At 45.9% G+C, this 21,531-nt stretch overlaps 2 protein-coding genes across 5 annotated transcripts; both read right to left on the reverse strand.

Moving 5' to 3' along the window:
• Nucleotides 1-3,595: 3,595 nt before the first annotated feature.
• On the reverse strand, nucleotides 3,596-12,462 carry AARSD1 (alanyl-tRNA synthetase domain containing 1). 2 transcript variants are annotated; one of them, XM_004012952.5, is made up of 12 exons: nucleotides 12,386-12,462; nucleotides 12,119-12,250; nucleotides 10,301-10,460; nucleotides 8,524-8,581; nucleotides 7,973-8,129; nucleotides 7,760-7,876; nucleotides 7,407-7,537; nucleotides 7,013-7,079; nucleotides 6,746-6,837; nucleotides 6,254-6,308; nucleotides 5,089-5,183; nucleotides 3,596-3,823 (listed from the first exon to the last, which is right to left on the reverse strand). In XM_004012952.5, the coding sequence occupies exons 1-12, from the start codon at nucleotides 12,422-12,424 to the stop codon at nucleotides 3,688-3,690; spliced, it is 1,239 nt and encodes a 412-aa protein (XP_004013001.1). In that variant the 5' UTR covers nucleotides 12,425-12,462; the 3' UTR covers nucleotides 3,596-3,687. The 2 variants fall into 2 exon arrangements, with proteins under 2 accessions (XP_004013001.1, XP_012041528.1); XM_012186138.5 differs by lacking the exons at nucleotides 12,119-12,250; nucleotides 12,386-12,462 and adding exons at nucleotides 10,557-10,669; nucleotides 10,751-11,617.
• A 2,950-nt stretch (nucleotides 12,463-15,412) lies between these two features.
• Nucleotides 15,413-21,504, reverse strand: PTGES3L (prostaglandin E synthase 3 like). 3 transcript variants are annotated; one of them, XM_012186142.3, is made up of 7 exons: nucleotides 21,095-21,504; nucleotides 20,608-20,721; nucleotides 20,436-20,502; nucleotides 20,234-20,332; nucleotides 17,652-17,741; nucleotides 16,785-16,838; nucleotides 15,413-15,988 (listed from the first exon to the last, which is right to left on the reverse strand). In XM_012186142.3, the coding sequence occupies exons 1-7, from the start codon at nucleotides 21,100-21,102 to the stop codon at nucleotides 15,953-15,955; spliced, it is 468 nt and encodes a 155-aa protein (XP_012041532.1). In that variant the 5' UTR covers nucleotides 21,103-21,504; the 3' UTR covers nucleotides 15,413-15,952. The 3 variants fall into 3 exon arrangements, with proteins under 3 accessions (XP_012041532.1, XP_042111928.1, XP_060251688.1); XM_042255994.1 differs by lacking the exon at nucleotides 16,785-16,838; XM_060395705.1 differs by having other exon boundaries at nucleotides 15,413-16,838.
• Between the last annotated feature and the right edge of the window lie 27 nt (nucleotides 21,505-21,531).

The following is a 21,531-nucleotide window of genomic DNA, read 5'->3' on the forward strand; positions in this document are numbered from 1 at the left end:
TGGGCAGGGGCAGGGTTGGAAAAAGACTTTTTAAAAACACATTTTGAGGGCTTTCCTCGTGATCCAGTGGTTAAGACACCGCACTTCCCATGCAGGGTACATGGATTCAACCCCAGGTTAGGGAACTAAGACCCCACAGGATACACAGTGAGGTCAAAAAAAAATTTTTTTTAATGCCTTTCATGACCCTCAGCAGCCTACTGATGCAACATCAATGCCCAAATTTTGCCTCAGGAATCAAACTCCTCTTCCTTCTGGCCACTTCCCTGCAGCCTACCTCTCCCATTCCTCTGCCTCCTGGCTCCAGCTGAAGTCTCAGGCTCCAGACTCTGATCCCCGACAAGTAGGCTGCCTTGTGGCTTTCAGTCTTACCAGATAAACTGTTTTAACTTCTTTCATTTGGGGAGAAAACTAATTGGATACCATCGTTCTCTACTTAGGGGCTCTTAAAACATGGAAAAATGTTATTCCCCACCAGAGCTGAATCTACCCTGAACTTTCTAGAGGTGTATCACACACACATGTAAGCACAGAACCTCATCAGGAGACTCAGGATTGAACCATAAGTTTGATTTGAAGGACCAGCACAGACACCATAACTGAGTGCCCTGTGATGGAAAAACACAAGTGGTTGGGGGAGGGATTTGTTTATGCTTTGAAATGGAATGGCACATTAAAAAATTTCTTGTTGGACTTCCTTAGCAGTCCAATGGATAAAACTCTTGTGCTTCCAAGGCAGGAAGCACAAGTTTGATCCCTGGTTAGGGAACTAAGCTCGGTGGTAAAGAATCCACCAGCAATGCAAGAGCCACAGGAGATGCAAGTTTGATACCCGAGTCAGGAAGATCCCCTGAAGGAAGTATTCTTGCCTGGAAAATTCCCATGGACAGAGGAACCTGGCAGGCTACAGTCCACAGGGTCCCAAAGAGTTGGACAGGACTGAAGCAACTTAGCATGCACGCTCAATTAATAGTTTCCAAATGGTGCCATGGCTCCATAGGAACCCCTCAGGGACCTCCTGAGTGCCTTCAAAACTCCATGCCTCCACTTCCTTTCCCAACCAGGTCAATACAGCTTTCTTTCGTCCATTTCTGAATTGGGCTATATGTAAGGCTCATGAAGAAAAGCTTCGTTTAAACTAAAGGCAAAAGTCTAGAAGCCACTGCACTAGGCAACCACTCAGTTCCTTCCAGCCAATTCGATGACGCTGTGCTCCCTGCCTCCGTTATCTCTAGCAAAACAGTAGAACTTCTTCATGTGGGAATTTCACCTGAATAAACTTGTGGTGTGAACCAGAAGATGGACATCTAATCTCAAGCTATTTGCTGATAGTTCCTGGGTTCAAGGGAAGATCCCCTGGAGGAGGGCATGGCAATCCACTCCAGTATTCTTGCCTAGAGAATCCCAAGGACAGAGGAGCCTGGCGGGCTACAGTCCATGGGTGGCAGAGTTGGACATGACTGAAGCGACTTAGCACGCACACACGCACGTTCCCTTGGGCTCAATCATAGCTCTCATATAACTAGGAAAGCACATGAGGTGCCTGCATCCAAATCCATCCACAGCAGCCCCATCCAGGAATGCGGCTCACCGGGGGGTGGCAGAAGGCCAACTGCTCCTACTGTGACAATCAGTTCTCGATTTGCAGGTAAAGAGGAACAGAACATTGCTGCTGCTGCTGCTGCTGCTGCTAAGTCACTTCAGTCGTCCGAATCTGTGCGACCCCCATAGACGGCAGCCCACCAGGCTCCGCTGTCCCTGGGATTCTCCAGGCAAGAACACTAGAGTGGGTTGCCATTTCCTTCTCCAATGCATGAAAGTGAAAATTGAAAGCGAAGTCACTCAGTTGTGCCCAACTCTTAGCGACCCCATGGACTGCAGCCTACCAGGCTCCTTCGTCCATGGGATTTTCCAGGCAAGAGTACTGCAGTGGGTTGCCATTGCCTTCTCCGGAACAGAACATTAGGTGATCAAAAATGACCTGTTGCTAGATCATCTCTGGTACACTCAGGCTTTCCCTGGCTGCAGTCAGTGGGCTTCTCATTGTATTGGCTTCTCTTATTGCAGAGCATGGGCTCGAGTGCATGGCTGAGAAGTTGTGCTCACAGGCTTAGTTGCTCCTTGGCATGTAGAATCTTCCTGAACCAGGGATCAAACCCGTGTGCCCTGCGTTGGCAGGTGGATTCTTAACCACTGGACCACCAGGGAAGTCTCACAAAGTGCTTTCTTGAGCATGTACTGCCATGTTACCAGTCAGAAAAGGGAAGGTTGAAAAGGCAAGGTAACTTTCCTGAGTGAGTAAATGACAGAATCAGTTATTTTTTTTTAGTTGTATTCTTAAATTGTGAACGCCATGGAATAAAACATAAATGCAGGCCACAATGCAAAATTATTTAGCAAAGTGAAGTGTAAATCAGTCAGTCAAGTCTGACTCTGCGACTATATTGTCCATGGAATTCTCCAGGCCACAATACTGGATGGGTAGCCTTTCCCGTCTCCAGGGGATCTTCCCAACCCAGGGACTGAAGCCAGGTCTCCTGCATTGCAGGTAGATTCTTTACCAGCTGAGCCACTATTAATAAGCAAAAGCCTATGAGAAACCACTCTTCCACCCGCCTTGGGTCTCTGCTCTGTCCTGCTTCACTCCCTCCCGAGGTAAAAAACGCTGTCCTGACTTTAATCAGTTTCTTGCTTTTCTCTATAGCTTAACCACCTGTAGGTACACAAAGCCACCATTTCTACTCAAGTCTGTGAAAATCCAAAGTCTATGCTCTTAACCTCAAGATAATGCTTCAACAATGATTCTCAAAGTCTTAGAGCCTTAAAGTCTCATTTATCTCATATTAATGACCCCAGCTTTCTCTTGGTTAGTTTTGCCTGGTATCTCTTTCTATCCTTTTCCTGCCTCAGTAGCAGACTTAGAACATCTTTCTACAAATATTTTTGTGGACTCTTAACCTATATACAGTCATTGATAGTTTTTAATTCTGAAATAAAAGACTAGGAAAAAAGTAAGAGAAAACAAGGAGATGGGAGACTAAGTCCTAAGCCAAGCCTCCAGCCTGACTCATATCTCCGTGGGCAGCTGCATTTCTATACAAGGAAAGACTGCAGCTGGATTCAGATAAATTCATACAGTTCATCAACATAACATTCACGGGTAGGGTATGACTAACAGGAGCCGAATAAGAAAGCTGTTTAAGACTCACAGACTTAACAGACTTGTTGCCACGGGGGAGGAGGGAGGCGGAGGATTGGGAGTTTGGGATTAGCAGATGCAAGTCATTATATATAGAACGGATAAAGAGCAAGGTCCTACTGTGTAGCCTAGAGAACTATATTCACTGTCCTGTGACAAACCATAATGGAAAAGACTATGAAAAAGAATGTATAGTTTGTATAATGTATAACTGAATCACTCTGCTATATAGCAGAAATTAACACAACACTGAAAATCAACTATACTTGAATAAAATTTTTTTTTAAAAAAAGGAAGAAAGCTGTTTATTCACAAAGACACTGACTGCATAAGCACACTGGAATACACTGCATAAATTCGTCACTTGTCATATAAATATACATGGTGCCACAATCATTTCAAGTCAAACTATTTTATTGTCCAAGAGACTCCTTCTGCGGTCTCAGGAGGCCCGCTATCAATGGAGGACCAGCGAGGCGCCCGAGTCCTCACTCCTCTGCGCTCTGCGTGCTGACGTAGTCCTGGAGAAGCGCCTGCACCTCTGCCCGCCGGCTCATCTTGGTGGCCTTGCCCTGAAAGCGGCCTTTCTTCCCAGCTCCCTTGCCTTCCAGCACCTCAGCCACCCTGGGGAGCAGACAGACAGTCAGGGGCGTCTCTGAGGGAAAAGTCACGGGAAAAACAAGGCCAGCCCTGAAGCTTTCCTCATGGGCTGAGGGGGGAGGGAGAGAAAAAGTAGAAGGCTTCTAGAAATAGTTGTACAGGGGCACAAAGATACATGTACCGTGTTGATTTCAAGAGTGAATAACTAGAAACAACAGAAGTGCCTAGAAATGGGCTAAATTATGACAACCTCCAGGGAGCAGGGCAAGCAAAATCAGGGGTAAAGAGCCGTAGGCACGAAGGCCTGTGGGAACAGCAGTGAGTGAAGCAACTGGGGCTGAGTGAGAAGGGAGGGCTCGCGGCACTGGCTGAGCCTATGGTGTCTGAAGAGGCGGCCAGCACTTACTTCCGCACAGACACTACCCTGCAGGCATGTGGACACAGAAATGCAAGAGCATGCCCTTTCCCACCCCCACCATTTTTGAAAAAAGCTAGAACTCTATACATTTTTAAGTAAAAATCTAATTTTAAAAGGTAGCAATTAATTTTGAAAATTTAAAATAGTACACAGGCCAAACCAGTCTATCTGGTAGGCCTCATCTGGCTAACCGTCAGCAGACAGACAGGCCTCATCTGGCCATCTGTCAGGAACCTCTGCTCTAAATACTTCTGTTTTCCTTTAATGTTTTACAATGAACATGTATTTATCAGAGCCAAACGCCACAAAGAATATGACATACTCCACCTCCATAGCTAATTTAAAATAAGAAAATACAAAAAATAAAAGTCCAACACAATTCTAATTTTTCTATAATAACTACATCAATGCCTTTTTTGATTCAGGGTCAAAATCCTAATTTTTTCCCCCAAGTTTGTCTGTGCCTCTATTTTGTGGATGCCTTAAACACCTATTTCATCTGCCTAGGGAGAATCCAAAACCTATATTCACGCATCACTTACGAATCTCAATATCTAAAAGAAAAAACACCAAATACATTAGATTTGGAGACAAAAAGTCCTGGGCTTGAGTCTCAGTTCTCTCACTTTAACAGTGAGATCTGAGGCACAGGACGTGCTGTCCCTCATATAGAAAAGTGGCGATGAAATGATGGAAAAGTGCTGATGGGAATGATGGTGGTGATCATTATTTCTGCTCAGCCAACCTCACACGGCTGTGATGGGATCAACGTGATGCAGATGCAGTGGCCCCTTGCATTCACCAAGGGCTGTGTTAGCAGGTTAGGCTTACAGGCTCTCCCACCCGCACACAGCTGTCCACAGAAAATTACCTGGGCCCCAGGGTCTCCACGGCCTCAGCTGGTCCTGCCAGTAAGAAGAGTCCAGCACCTTTCTCATCGCCCACAGTTAAGAAGAGGAGGGTCTCCTAGGACGGAACACAGGAAGATCAGCCCTGATACTTAACGACATGCAGCCAAACCCCTCTAAACTGCACTCTTTTCAGCCTTAAGAACACATTTTTATCATATTCCAATATATATATCAACACACTGTACATCTTAGACAATGTGATATGTCGATTGTACTTTAAAGAAAAACAGCTTTTCCCCCTAAACCACAAGTGATGTTCCTGATGAATGATAAGACAGCCCCTTCATTCCGGGGGCCATAAGGGACAAGAAACTTTGACAGTGGCTTTAGGAACTCAGGTTGAACATTACGTAGAGGGCAGAAGGCTGCTGACCATGATTAAGGATAAAATGCCTTTCATAATCTGACTCCTGCCAACCTCTGGAGCCCGGCCACCCCACTGCCCTCCTACACTGTGCCTGCCACTGCCTAAACCTCCGTGTTTTCCTCAGCCTGGCCGCCCTGGCTCCTGTGTCTGCCGACTCCTAAGCAGTCTTCTAGGCCCCTGCCCTGAAGCCTCCTGAGCCTGACAGAGAATGCACTCCTCTCACTCTAGCATCGACCACCCTAAATTACAAACATCAGCAGACATAGCTATCTTCCCAAATAAAAGTGAGCTCCTTGAGAATATGTACTCTCTACACAGAATCATGAAAAGAGATGTACACACTGCTTGGGCAAGAGTAAATATTTCAGAGTATTTTTGGAGTAAAGGCAAAAGAGAGACCTGGACAGTCAGGACCGGGAGGAACACCTGCCTGAGGCAAAGATAAACAGAAGGGATGGCCTTCTAGGGACCAAGCCAAGCCCCATATTTCTGAAATCAGGCCCTGCACACATAAATATGGGTGGTAGGGAGGAATTACAGTTCTGATAAAAGGAGCTCCAAAGCTGGTAAATGTCACAGTCCCAGAAAGGTCAATACCACTGACCAAGTCTGACACGTAAAACAGAGCCTGGCTCATGGTTAGTGTTGAGAAAATGTCACTGAATGAATTTCTGTTTCCTATTTTTCACATGTTCATGAGGAAGACACCTTGTAAGGTCTCCAACTAGGGTGGACAGAGAACCTCACGCTCCTCTTACCTCTGACCCAGTCTCATTGGCGATGATATTCATGAACTCAGAATCGCCGTCCTTCCTAAAACAAAGGACACAGATGTGAGACCCAGGCTGCAAATGGGGCTGGGAAATTGCAGGAAGCCCAGCTCCTCCTACTGGCCTCCCCGCTGCCTTTCCTGCAAAGTGCCAAAGAAAGAGGGCAAACGGAGGGCCAGCCCGACGCCCTTCTCGGCCTGAGCACGTTACAATAAGCTTTGCTTTATGTTGTTTCTACTTCCCTTAAACAGGATTCTCCCGGGTAAGCGGAGAATTGTTAGATGGTAAAGGATCTGAGGCAAAGTGCTAAGAAAGTTACAGTGAAGATGTTTGTATCAAACCCAGGAAACCTGGAAGGTAAAACATTACTCAGGGTCTTCTCAGTCTTGAGAATACCAGAGGGGTGATCGGCCTCCCACTCCTGCACTCTGTGCAGGGAAGAGGCTGAGCCCAAAGCCCAGCACCCCCAGCCTGTCTCACCTGTGTAATGTGATCACACCTCCCCAGTCTGGGCTGCTCCTAAGGCTGTGGGCAATGTGCACAGCCAGGTCTCTGAGAAGATTCAGGTTGTTCTGAAATGGACAGAACAGTCAGTCATCCGGCGGGGAAAGGGTAACCAGAGGGAGCACTGTCTTCTCCCTGGCCCCTCACTGCTGACACACTGCACATCCGGTCAGGTGAGGGGCTAAGTCTGGGAGCCTGTTCAGGCAGAGCCCACGCCCTTTCCACCCTCCATGGATAAATCACCTTCTGCAGGAGTTTGCTCGAGTTCTGCAGCTTCTTCACTGCTTCCACGTGGTCCTCTGCTCCACACCTGCAAGAGAAAGGTTCGTGGAGGCCTCCTCAGTTTCCCAACTGCTTCTGGTGTTGGGCATAAATCAACAATGCCCCTCTTGATGGTGTGTCTCCCTCCAGATGGGACCTGGGGACATTTCGGGGGGGCCTCAGGAGGTTGCGGGGAGAAGATATAAAGGAAGAAACCATTCTGTGTGCATCTGGCTAACTACCCAAAGCGCTGCAGCATTTATGACTGCATTTCACCTCCCAGAGATAAGAGTATTCTGTCTCCCATACGGGTGGGCAGGCTACACTCTGACTGCCCAGGAGCTAAGAGTAGAGCCTGGGAAAGGGGCGTACGTACTTCAGCAGAGCTGTAAGCGCCTTCTCAATGCCATGACTCCTCTCCATCCACTTCAGCACCCGGTTCCCAGCCAGGAAGATCAGGTTGGTTTTGTTCTTTTTCCCCTTCTCAGTGCCCAGAATTTTAATGACCTACATGAGACAAGAATGTAACATACACAGATATACATGGATAAGCCATAGAGGTGCTGGAGGGTAAAAGAGACCAAGATCTCCCCAAACAGCTCAGGAGCAATAATGGAGTGACTTCACTCAGGACCCCTCGGGTGTCCCCTCCGTCACTCCCAGCCCTGCTGTGATCCCCTACCCCTGACACCCTCTCTCCCATCCATTCAAGAGCCCTTTCTCACCTACCTGAAGGTCACTGAGATTGCTCACATGGGTCCCGCAACACATATTGGAATCAATGTTCTGGATGGTAACAACTCGAATAGGCCCAGCGTGATCATCCGGCAAACCCCGGCCCCTCACCTGGAACATGAGGAGAGGAGGAGGGCTGTCTGAATTTTGATGAGGAGCCCTCGGGTGGGCACTCTCCAGAAGCCACCCCGCTGGCTCTCCCCTCACCTGCTCCACCTCTGGATCATCCAGGCTCAGTTCTCGCACGTTCACTGGCAGCCGATCTCGGATTTTTTCATTGACACTCCGCTCGATGGCAGCTACTTGCTCTGCGGTCACAGAGGGGCTGTCCAGCTCAATGACACTCCGGAGTCGCCCCAACTCCCTGCCAGAAGTAGAGTGGTCACAGGATGCTGATGGGGACGATGAACAGTATAAGGAAGATTATCGTTTACAGAGCATGTTCATATAAATGCTGTTATTGAATCCTCACAAAAATGTCGCAAGCCAGGGACTGTCACTTCCATTTTACAGGTGAGGGGGTTAATACTAAGGAACATGATAAAGGTCATACAGCTGGGATTCACCCTCTAGGTCACTGGGCTCCAAATTCTATGTTCACTCCTAAGCAAAGGCAGATGTTTCTCAGGGGGAAACACAAAGTCATCCACCACCCCATCTTCACGGGGACCAGGTGAGCACAGCAGATTTTATCTTCCTGCCCCTAACCCATGAGGAGCTGGCAGTCAGGGACCCATGCTGGACAGTCCTCTGCTCACCATGATGTTGTCTTCAGCCCAAAAAGATCATCAGCAACTGCGGTGATGAGATGCTGCCCTGAACAGAGAGAGGAGACAGGAGAAGAGTAAAGAGCCCAGGCAGTCACACAATCCCCATGTCAATGTCATCCCAGGAATTCTGCTGAAGACCTGCTGGACACTGGGTAATACTCTTGAGAGATACTTTATTGAAAATCCTCAGGAGAATTCTGCAAGCTTTATGACGCCATTTCATGAATGAGGAAATCGAGGCCTAGATAGATCAAATAAATGACTTGCCAAGGCAAGGTACTTCGTCAGAGGCAGGATTTAAACTCAGGTTCTCATTGAGCCACATCCATTCATTTGACAAAAAGAAAATTTTTTAGGCATTTTTTTGGTTTTGTTTTGAATTTTTGTTTTTTTCCTGGCTTCACCGCACAACTTAAAAGACCTCTCAGTTCTCCAACCAGGAACTGAACCTGGGTCACAGCCGTAAACCTGGAACACTTGCCAGTAGGCCACCAGGCAACTCCCCATCTGACAGAAATTTATCAAGTGCCTACACATAAAGGAACAGGGCTTGATACTAGAGATATGGTGCTATCCCTGATTGATGACAGTGAGGAGGAGGAAAAAACGCAAGAGGAAGAGAAGGGCCAACTGTGAAGGCAAGGGGAACAAGACAGCCAAAGGCCCTGAAGGAGGAAACAAGCAGGGTATACTGAAGAAATCAAGAGAAGGCCAGAATGCAGAGAGCAGGAAGCAGGGATACTGGATGAGGCTGGAGTAGGTAAGCACCAGCCCAGGCTGCTCTTACAGCCCATGATGAGATGTTTGGCTTTAGCATGAGATACAGGCAGCCTTTGAAAAGCTTGAAAGCTGGAAGCGGCTTGATCGGATTTTCAGTTTTAAATTATTCTGGCTGCTCTATGGAGAATGGGCTGCAAAGTAGCAAGACTGAATGTGGGGAGAGTAGCCAAAAGGCTATTACAGAGGGAGGGGGAGAGATGGCGAGAGGTGGGACAAGGACAACGGCGTTAACAGTGGAAGTGGGCAGAGGAGTATTGAGAAAGTAAACTGACAGGACGCAGACTGACTGGCTATCCCTAAAGAGGGGTCTGAACAGACTCCGAGGATTCAAGCAACTGGGTAGATGCTGATGCCATGCACTAAACGTAGAGAAGGCAAACGAAAAACTAGATCTGGGGGAGGGGGTGTCTTTTTAATTCCATTTTGGACATTTTGCGTATAAGAAGGCTATGAGACATATCCAGATGAAGACTTCCAGTGGGAGTAAGTAACTTAAATCCAGCAGTTATTCTAATACTTTAACTGGTCATTCTGGAGGTTTCTTTTTTTTGGCTGTGCTTGGTTTTTGTTGCTCTGCGTGTGCTTTCTCTAGTTGCCATGAGCAGAGGCTACTTCCCTGTTGTGGTGCCCAGGCTTATTCACTGCATCAGCTTCTCCTGTCGCAAAGCATAGGATCTAAAGTACGTGAGCTTCAGCAGGTGCAGCACATGGGCTCAGTAGCTGTGGTGCACGTGGAATCTTCCTGGACCAGGGATTGAACCTATTTCCCCCGCATTGGCAGGCACTCTTAACTACTGAACCATGAGGGAAGTCCTGCTCATTTTGTGTTTATAACGTTTATCACATCTTGCCAGAATCCTGATTCTGAATATGTCTGTCTCTTCTAAAAGGTTAACTCCTGGAGAACCCACACCGTATCTCAATCATCTTGACATTCCCAAACAGCAACTGCCCCTGCTAGAGGTGACCCATCCCACCCATCTACCTGAATGCTGCTGCATGTGGTCAAACCTCCGTTCCCAGTCCACCCGGACTTGAACCTCAGTCCCAGGGGTCAGGGGCGTCTGGGTGAAATGATCAGCCTGGGTGCCCCGGCGAGTCACTCTCAGCACAGAGATGTCATTGATTGTACCACGGTCATCAGGCTGTGTAAAGAAGTAAAGATAATCAGTGGTGGCAGGTAGGGCTCACCTAACTCCTGGAATCAAGGACTCTCCAGGGCAAGTATGTAAGAAACACACCCAAAATCTGAGGTTCCCTAAGGGAGAAAGGCAATGCCAAGTGAGGTGGTCCATTTTGTTCCAGGAGGGGACTGTCTCTGTCCTCTTCACTCTGAACACCTGTATATTTTGGTCTTCAGAACAGAATAACAGAGTTAAACATTGTAACTATACCAAGGAAACTTTTAGTAAAACCCAAAGAACTTAATCCTTACTCTCACTGCTTGGTTTAGATTCTTCTCTTTCAACAGTTTCTAAAATGGTCAGAATTTTTCTCCCTCCTTCCATTCTATCTTCTTCACTGCTACTAGAATTAAACTATAAAAATATGAAGTATTACAAAATACAACTGCTTACAAGACACTGTGCCTGCCCAAGAATACAATGTAAATAAGGCATGGTCCCTCATGCAAATGAAGAGTCTGGAAAAGATACAGACATGCCAATAGACAATTGCAAAATGACCTACAGCCTGCTATAGTTCAAAAAAGTACATTGCTCTAGAAAAGTTCAAAGGAAAGGGACCTAACAATCTTGGGAAATCAGGGAAGACTTCCTGGAAGAGGTGGTATATAAAATGAGACTCACTATGGATACCGGATATCACAGGTTTTCTTTCAGCAGATCAGAAAACCTCTGTGCTGGGCAATTTACTGAGTACGTTCTCTCACATAATTTCTTTGCCTAAGTACTTTTATTGCTCACCACAGCTTCTTGAGTGAAGTTCACACACCTTAACACATTCTTCAAGGTCCTCTGAAATGGCCCCCACTTAGCTTTCCAAAGCTATCTCTAGCCTGTCATCAACACGTACCATAAGCTCCAACTATATGGGACTATTTGAAGTTAACCAGACTTGTCAGATTCTTTCAGGCTTCCCTGCCTTCGACTGTGCTACTCTCTCTGCTGGGAAAGCCTCTCTCACAATGCCCACCTTTGAGTGAGTATCCTCCTTTCTCAAGTTCTCACTGGATCTTGTCCCTACCCCATCACAGTACTGGTAAGTCTGCCCTCTCTTGTGCTAATTCAGAGGAAACTTTTTCCTCTGTGCTAAACATGATAATGGAATTCTGACTTCAGGTCCTTTGCACTTATTCTCCCTCCCTGGAAATACTTCCCCTCCCCCACCAGCACCACCAGATGACAGGAACGGCTTACCCCCCACTTCCCTTAGTTCTTGACTAAACTAACTTGTCCTCTACCCAGGAGATCATCCCATCACTCTCTTTCCCTCAAACTTTAGTTTTCTTCATAGAACTTATCCGAGCTGGTATACTATTTATCTAGTAACCATTTTGTCTGTTTCCTCCAACAAATAACACTATGTATAGACAGAAACACTTTCTCGTTCAACCTTTATCCTCAGAGTCTGGAACAATACCAAAGAGGATATTTTAGGGCTGGATAAGTATCCGTTGATAAGTATCTGTTGAGTGAACAAACGAGCTGAATTGAGCTAATTTCCAACTGTATTCATTATAGCTGAGACTGAGAGACAAAAGACACTTCTCACTGGGTGAGAAAGGAATTAAGGGCTTCCGGGGAAGGGGAGGGAGGGGAGAGGAGCGAGATGGGCCTGGTACCTGTCCCCCGCCCTCGGGGAAAAGCAGCGTGTCTTCCAGTACCACTTGGAAACCGCTCAGCACTTCCTTCTTGCCGTTGCTTCCTTCGGTGTGCAGCTCCGCGGGACGGCAGGAGACCACGGTGGTGGTGAACTGGGTGGAGAGGGATGCGAAAGTAAGCCGCGACCCCAACCCTCAGCGCACCGGACTGAATCCAGCTCGGCGCCCCCTCTCCCCGCACCGCCGCACCCGCTCGGAGCAACAGGTTTCCCGCCCCGCTGGCCGCACCTCTCTGGCGTAGCTGTCCCGCTGACACCGAAACGCCATCGCTGCTGTCTCCCGGGACGTGGGGATGCGCGCTCACCGAAACGCCCGGCGGCAGACGGAGAGCAAAGTGGGACAATCTTCACGCCGGACGCGTCTCTGCGCAGGCGCAGCAGGGCAAAGAACGGGATGCAGTTTGGGCAAATTTATATAAAACGCGACTTGCAGGCGCTCGGAATTGTTTAGCGACTGCTTGTGGAAAGGACCAGGAAAAAAAACAAAACAAAACAAGACAAAACTGCGGTCTGAACTTGTCGAAGCACTTCGTTTGGCCCCTTTGGAGGGACATAATTCGGACCCGCAGAAGGCCGGTCGTTAGAAACGTGGATGGTACTGGTTTGAGAATACACACAGCAGCGCCGCCCAATGGAATTATAATACAAGCCACATATATTCATAATATTTTTATTTAAATGACCATATCTAAATTTTTTCATCATGTAATGAGTATTTTAAAATAAGAGTTTCTCCCCCGCCCCGTACAAAATTTTCGAAACCTGATGTGTATTTTACACTTACAGCACTTCTCAGTTGGGGCTATCAATATTTCAAGTACTCAGTAGCCATGTGTGACCATTGCTACCTAATTGGACAGTGCAGATAAAGAGATTAAAAGAAGTTAAACTGCAATCAGTGTCTTAAAACGTTAAACGAGTTAAAAGTTTAGATTAACTTTCTTTCTGCTGTTTTGTCGGACTCTAGGACCCCATGGATTGTAGCCCACCAGGCTCCTCTGTCCATGGGATTTTTCCAGGCAGGAATACTGGAATGGATTGCCATTTCCTCCTCCAGGTTCTGTTCTTTTAAATTAACTAATAAAAAGCTTGAAGTCTCCAGATGCTTCAGAATTTAGGATTTTCCTGATTTTAGGCAGTAATGCAGACCATACCTATATGTTACCTAATGTATTCCATTTGGAATTCTGGAGCAACCCCTTGTGATCAAATGTATGAATATTTATACTGAGAAATAAATGCACTAAACCGAATAAACAAAGACTATAAATAGCCTAACATCATTTTAGGTCATGTTTTGATGCCAGATGAGTTTTGTTGTTAATTTTTTAAACTCATATTTTAGAACTTTTCAGTTTTCAGAATTGTAGGCGAAAAGAGATATGCTATACAAGTTCAGGTCCCAGCTTTGCCACTTACTGTAAACTGTTTGAGCACTATTAAGAAAAGAATTATTTTATACGGTTGATATGAAGTTCAAATAAGATATAAAGTTTACTTAGATAATATATAAATACTGTGCTTAGTCACTCAGTTGTGTCTAACTCTTGCAACCCCATGGACTGTAGCCTGCTAGGCTCCTCTGTCCATGGGATTTCCGAGGCAAGAATACTGGAGTGGATTGCCATCTCCTTCTCTAGTGGATCTTCCCAACCCAGGAATCGAAGCCAGGTCTCGTGAATTGCAGGCAAATTCTTTACTGAGGGAGGTTCTAAAAAGAAACATTAGTCACTAATGAACAATAAGCGATCTCATAATTTAAAGCAAATGAAACCAAGGAATTCCCTGGTGGTCCAGTGGTTAGGATCCTGCACTTTCATTGCTGAAGGCCTGGGTTCACTCCCTGGTTCGGGTACTAAGATCCTGCAAGCCTTGCAGGGCCGCTGGAAATAAAATAAATAAATCAAGCAAATCAAGCCAAGTATAATTTTATCTTGGCAAATACCTAAAAGGGTTTGGAGAATGGAGCACTCTTGGTGGTGGAAGTGAAAATCGGTATTTCATCTAAGAACAACTTAGCAACAGCTTTCAAAATGTTTACATGTATCTGCTCTTTGACCTAACAATTTCACTTCTAGAATTTACACTATATGTACTCCTTGGCAGTCCAGTGGTTAGGACTCAGTGGTTCCACTGCCAGGGCCCAGGTTCAATCCCTTGTGGGAGAACCAGGGTCCCACCTGGTTCTGGCAGGGGGTAGAGGTGAGGGGTGGTGTGGATTTACCCTACATGTTCTTGCCAAACATGTAAAGATGTACTTTTTAATGCAAGGAAATTTCAATTTTCACCTTCGTGAAAACTGAAAACGACCAAATTGATAAGGAACCAGTTAAATTATGGAAAATATGTTCAACTGAATAACATAGAGCCATAAAGAAGAGTCAGATCTATGTACACTGACTTGGGAAGAACTCCAATATATATTAAGTGAAAAAAAGCAGGGTGCAAGATATATATAATAGTGTGAGCCCCACTACACATGGACACACTGCATTTGCCCATGCATGTGTTAAATTTTAATATATATTGTACTGTATATACACAATACAGGATACTGTTTATGTTCCAGACATGTTATATATTGTTTTATATATAATTATATAAATTATAGGTATTATATAATTTATAATATATATAGATATATGTTTATTGAAGAAACTATTAACAGTGGTTACAGCTATTAAGAGAATACAAATCCTACTTTACATTGTACACCTTTCTATACATTTAATTTTTTAAACTGAGTCCATGAATTACTGATATAAATTTTGGTTTCTCTAAACAAATCTCAGTACTTTACCCTGAGTTCAAGGGCAAGGTCTGGGTATTGAATTTTGTTTAAGTCACAGTTTAAGTACACATTAGGTAATCAAAAAATGTTTATGGATGAATGGGGTAGCTGATGAATGGAGGAGTAAAGAGACATAGGCATTAACTAATGTAACAATTAGCTTTAAAAGTATAAAGATATTTCTGGAGTATGCAGGAAGCTGAAGTGGGTTTCTGGCTGATGCTAGAGATGGCAGTGTTAGCCATACCATGAAAGACTGGATCCTGCTCTGAAGATCAGAACATAGGTCTGGGCATGGAAAAGTTCCTCAGCTTGGTTACAAGTCTGCTCCCAACATCTTTGTTCTTCCAATCTCGACAGTAAGGGCCAGGACATCTGACACCCACCTCTCCACTGGAAAGGAGCTATAGAGGGGGAAGAGGCTTGCCTCCAGGAGGAAGAAGTACCAGAAGGAAAGAGACAGAGAACAGTTCCTAGAGATTTATTATAATCTATATGTTGTTTCTGTGGGTTTTACTTTAAGACATACACACACACAGGCTCAAATACTCAAGAAAGCCTTGATGAGTACAAATACAAAGATTATGGCCAATCCGTAGGAAGTCAAAGGCCCCATCTGTCTGCTCCTCTCCTATCCTGCCATCTGATATAGCAGACATATCAAGTGCCTAAGAAAAAAAAATAAAACATGAAGGAGGGAATTCCCTGGCAGTCCAGTGGTTAAGACTCTGCACTTCCAATGCAGGGGTGCAGGTTCAATTTCTGGTCAAGGAACTAGGACCCTACATGCTGCAGAGCACGGCAAATAATAAATAAAATGAAAGCAATGGAAGAAATTTAAAAAAACATGACGGAAGACCCTTAATAAAAAGCTTCTAGGAAAGTTCAGAGATCTCAGAGGACGCTGGTACACTATCAAGGAGCTGACAGAGATGCAAGTCCTGGCTTGTTAGAGTGACTAGACGATAGCCACAGCTTCCTCTTCAGCTCTGCTGTCACAGAAAGTTAATTACTTGTTGCATCGGCACTGTCAGAATCATCCTAGAGAAAAAAGAAGACAGAAACACCTGTAGAGTCTGCAGTGGACATCTGTGTTCACAAAAGCTGCTCACTCCCTCTGCTGCTGCTGCTCCTGCTGCTGCTGCTGGTACTAAGTTGCTTCAGTCGTGTCCGACTGTGCGACCCCATAGACGGCAGCCCACTAGGCTCCTCTGTCCCTGGGATTCTCCAGGCAAGAACACGGGAGTGGGTTGCCATTTCCTTCTCCAATGCATGAAAGTGAAAAGTGAAAGTGAAGTCGCTCAGTTGTGCCCGACTCTTAGAGACCCCATGGACTGCAGCCTACCAGGCTCCTCCGTCCATGATATTTTCCAGGCAAGAGTACTGGAGTAGGGTGCCATTGCCTTCTCCGTCCCTCCCTGTAACTCCGTCCAAAGTTTTCTTTGGTGATTTTCTAAATCACACAACTTCTAGGGAGCCTAACACAGAAGGATTTAAATTTTGGATGATAAAATAAGCCACTGGTACTCTAAGCAGCACTGTGCCATGAATCATTTAATATGAGAATTTCAACAACTGGTCCTTACAGCTGTAAAGATAATAAACAGGGCCAGGCCTGCTCTAAAATGGAGAAGCAGAAGGGAAGAGATGGAAAGGAGGAAGGGCTTTCTGGGGCTTTCTAAAGCATTAAAGAAGGACATTTGACCTCCTGTGTCAAATTCAGATTTGGCTAACGTGCACTGAGAATTATGATATGCTAGAGACTGGGACCTTTCTAGTATGTTTATTTTTAAGGACAGAAAGAAAAATGAAGGGTTAAGGAAGAGGCTTTACTTACATCCAGATCATCCATTGCAGGGGGTGGTCCCTTGGTGCTGACCTTTTTCAAAAGCTGGTAGGAAGAGAAGAGGAGTCACAGGAGATAAGAGGAGTGAAGGAAGAGCAACCTGCGTATCAATGAACCACCGGAAAATGGCCCCAGGCAAACAGTTGCCCCAGTTTTAAAGCCCCTATAACACTGGAATAACTGGAGAAAAGTACATTGATCCCCTTTTTAAAAGGAAATTTAAACACACACACATACACACCCTAACAAATCTGGGTTAGTGTCTATTAGTGTTTTTGCAACTTGAATAAATAGTAGCTGAAATTCTGAAACCAAATATCTTATGCAATGTGCAATTTATTGGGAAACAGTGATTTATTTTGTGATGTGAATTTTTAGACTGCATAGTTTGAGTTTCCCCTGAAGCTGTCTGGGTCATGAAAAATACAGATATGTAAAGAAAACAGAAGAGAGAATAAGAATTACAGAAAAGTAGGAAAACGTTTTGCCAAACTTCTTCAGAATACAGGCTCTACTCTAAACAGTGAATGAATCTGTTTATAGTTTCACGGACAGAATATTCATTTCTTGCATCCCTACTAAACAATGCGCAAAACATATAAAGACTACCACACCAATAAGCAGGGAAGCTCACATACTTCTGCCTAGCCTGATGACCCTGGAGGAGGGCATGGCAACCCACTCCAGTATTCTTGGAAAATCCCCATGGAGAGAGGAGCCTGGCAGGTTACAGTCTATGGGGTTGCAGAGTCAGACACGACTGAGTGACTAAGCAGAGCACAGCACAGTTGATGACAATCCTTGAGTGTGTGCGGAGGGGCACCAAAAATGATTGAGATGGGCAGAAAATGGAATTACCTCTGCATAATGCTCCACCTGAGCCAGCTCCACTTCTTCATCCCCTTCCCAGTCTCTCCAGTTATCAAAGTCCACAGACAACCACACTGGCTGCAGGAGAAAAGCACACAGAGTCCCAGGTCAGGAAGGCAGCAGCAGAGGTGCATAGGTGAGTGTGGACATGTGTGGGAGCATGTTTGGGGGAAAGGGAGTCATTGGGGGTATCATCTTTCCCCTTTGACTAACCCCTCCTCTGGGCTGCCATGTCAGCAGCAGCAGCAACAGCAAAGGTTGACCAAGAAGTTACTAAGTGCCAAGCACGATGCCAGGCACTGTAGAGGATGGAAAAGCATAAACTCTGCCCTCCAGGAGCAGACTGACTAGAGAGATAACACATCTAGAAAGGTAACTGTATCATAAAGCATCCTAGGAGTCAACAAAGCTGCATTCCCTGGAATCAGAGACAACTCTTGGAGGCTGATACTCTAGGTTCCCATGCTTAGACAGGGAAAGAAGTTGTTCACTCATTCACTGAACAGGTGTTTACTGAACACATACTATGTGATTCTGAGGTTGGCACTAGGATTATTAAAACATTTAATACTAAGTCCCAGCCATCAAGAAGCCAAGTAAGGGGACTTCTCTGGTAGTCCAGTGGTTAAGAATCTACCTTGCGATGCAAGGGATGCAGATTTGATCTCTGATTGAGGAACTGAGATCCCACATGCCATGGAGCAACTAAGCCCACCAGCTACAACTGCTGAAGCCTGCATGCTCTGCAGCCCACACGCCTCAACTAGAGTGTCCAGGCACCACAACAGAAGATCCTGAATGATGCCACAATGAAGATCCCACATGCCACAACTAGATCCAGCACAGCCAAATAAATAATAAAAATAAATTTATAAAAAGAAGTAGGGAAGGGAAATGTAAATAAATTATAATACAGTGTGGAAAGTGTGACAGTGGCTTAGGGGGTAGTATGGGGAACCAGGCTTCTTGGGGTTTCAGGGCTCTGCCTTGAAGGATGAGCAGGGGTTAGGTGGGCAAAGGTAGTGATAATGGAGAGTTTCTAGGAACAAGGCACAGTAAGAGGTAAACAATAGCCTGGTGCATGAAAAAGAGTTGCAAACAGTTTGCTGTGGCTGAAATGTGAAGTCCGAGGCAGAGAGTAAAGTGGTGTGAGGCTGCAGAAGGCAGGAATAGCAAAATCACAAGCTTATATACCACACTGCACTGTGGTGCTGAGACTTCAACCCAAACGGCAGAAGCCACACATTCAAATGCCTAAGCATGTCAGAGAGACAATGAAAAGAAGTGAAGTGAAGCGGAGCACATGCCCTATTTAAAGCTCAAACTCCAGGCATTTGAGAATTTAGACCAATGTGGTCAGAGTCTTCAGTCTCCAAGAGAAGTTGAGAATCTGGATTTTTAGGTGAAATCTCTCTTTTTTTCTTAATCTCTCCTTTAAAAAAAAAAATCCAGGTATTTTATTTTCTTTACACCTTAGTTGATGGGTTGCAACAGTTCACGCTCCCTTTCACTGGTTCTCATGAAGTGTCCTTCTCTAGGCAGGGCGGGCGGGTGCTTCAGCTGAACTCAAGGACGTTTCTCTTTGGCTTCCTTCCGTATTTCTTCATACATTTCAGGAAGCTACCTCAGCTCTTAGAATGCTTAATATGCTTTTGGCAAGAATCCTGCCCTTAACTTGTTTGTTTACAAAGATGCCAACAGCATGCTGGGTAACACTGTAGACTCTTCCAGTGTTGCTATGTTCCAATTGTAACATTTGTGGGGTATTCATTTTTGAACAGTGCCCCTTCCCTTTAGATCTACAACATCATCTTCCTTGTAGATTCACATGTATGTGGCCAAAGGAACAACTCCATGTTTCTAAAAGGCCTAGAGAACATGTAGCGGGTGCCCCTCCTCTTTCCCTGTTGGTCATTTTGGTGAATTACTGGAAGATGGTGGTTCTGGCCAAGAGGTGAAATCTCCACATTTTTAAATGTAAGTAACCCTTCAAAATAATTTTCAACACTGAGAAGACTGCTAAAAGTGAAATCTGAGAGCCAGATCCAGCTAGCAGGCAGCCAATTTTCAACTTTTAGGGGAACAGAAGCCACCAGGAGGGTTTTAAGAAGAAAAGTGACAGGGTCAAATGTATGTTTTGGACAGACCATTTTGAATGCAGAAGGGCTGAAAATATGCAACAAACCTCACCCAGAAATGGATAGAGCCTGAATTAGGAAGACATGAAATCATGGATTCAAGACTATTTAGGAGAGGACTTCCCTGGGGATCTAGTGGTTAATGGGTTCCATCCTTGGTTGTGGAACTAAGATCACACATGCTTCAGAGCAACTATGCCCTTGCACAACTAGAGTTCATGCACCCCAATGAAAGATCCTGCCTGCAGCAAGTAAGACCTGATGCAGACAAATAATTTTTTTAATGCATTATTTAGGAGGTCAAATAGGCAAGACCTGGTGAGTAACAGAATGTTTGTGGGAAAGGAGCCAAGGCTGATTCCCAGACCTAACTTGGGTACCTGGGTACACAGAGCACATAGGAGAAAAAGCAGCCACTTCCCACACACCCACCTTGATATCCTCCTTGGTGAGCCTGGGCCAGGCCACCTTCTCCTTCCATTTCCTCACAAAGCAAGTAATGGAGCGGCCAGAGCGCTTATCCCGGGAGTCCTGCCAGATAGAGCTTCACTTTTAGGGTCCGAGGTTTAGAATGAATCTCCAGTTTCCCAAACAGCTTTCCCATCCAGTCCTTACTGTTCCACCCCACCCTTACCTTGCAGTTCACCTTGGCATAGAACTCAATCTCATTGTAAAACTCCACTCCATCAGGATTCTTGCAGCTGAGGAGACAATACTGCTAAAGAGATGAGGAAGGCTGAAAGTGGGGGGCAGCAGAGAAAGGAAAGATTCCCAGGAAGTGGGAGGGGGAGGGGGGCGGGGGTTACCTGAACACAATTCGGTGGTCTTCGATGAGCACGTGAACATCCGTGCTGTCCTCAACACAAAACTCCATGAACACATACTTGGGCCTGTCGTACCACAGGGTCCGGGCATGCTGCCTGAAGAGGAGTTGAGGTGGGGCTTCATAGCCGTGTCAGAGGGAAGGCAGGGAATTTGGGGAAGGTGGAGGGAAAAACACAGTGACGTTTTATGCTACAGCACGGTCAAAGCGGGTCAAATAAGACTGAAGGGAGTGGAAGCGGGGCTGACAGGATTGGGGTGTGCGGTGAGGGGGAACCTGAGAAGAAGCGGAAAAGTGAGAGAGTAGAGAGGTAAGGGAGACATGGAGAACATTCAGGTCACATTTCTCTTCACCACCCCAAGGGTACAGACCCGGAGTCCAGGGCTCCCTTGGGACCTCACAGAACCTGGAGCGCCCAGAAAACATAGAGAAGCGACTCTCTAGTGAAAGAGGCGGCCAGAAGCACTTACCGTGCCATGGCTGCTCCCGCTGCCCTGCGGCGTTTGGAGTCCGAGGTAGGGGCTGCTATCTTTAGATCCTGGGGACGCCCCCAGCAGCTGCCTCTCCTTATATGGTCGGGGAAAGGGTTTAGAGGAACGGGACACGTTGCCTAAGCCAAGGGATTCGCATTCTAAAGGGTCTCTGGGAGAGCACAGTCCCTGCAGACCTTCACATCTCGGGGTCTCCAGAAATATACACGTTAGGAACAGACGACCCGCCAGCCGAAACCAGAGGAAGGGCTAGAGGTCGATACACACGGATGGACTTGTCCTGGCTTCATTCACCTGTTTCTCCAATGCTCAGTATACTCAGTGCCCGACACAAACCAGGCTCGCAATTTAAAAAACCACTGACCAGAATTAAACACCCAGGGAAGATCGGGCCCCGGGTGACGTCTCAACTCGGT

The sequence above is a fragment of the Ovis aries genome, chromosome 11 (genome assembly GCF_016772045.2).
Source record: "Ovis aries strain OAR_USU_Benz2616 breed Rambouillet chromosome 11, ARS-UI_Ramb_v3.0, whole genome shotgun sequence".
Lineage (NCBI taxonomy): Eukaryota > Metazoa > Chordata > Mammalia > Artiodactyla > Bovidae > Ovis > Ovis aries.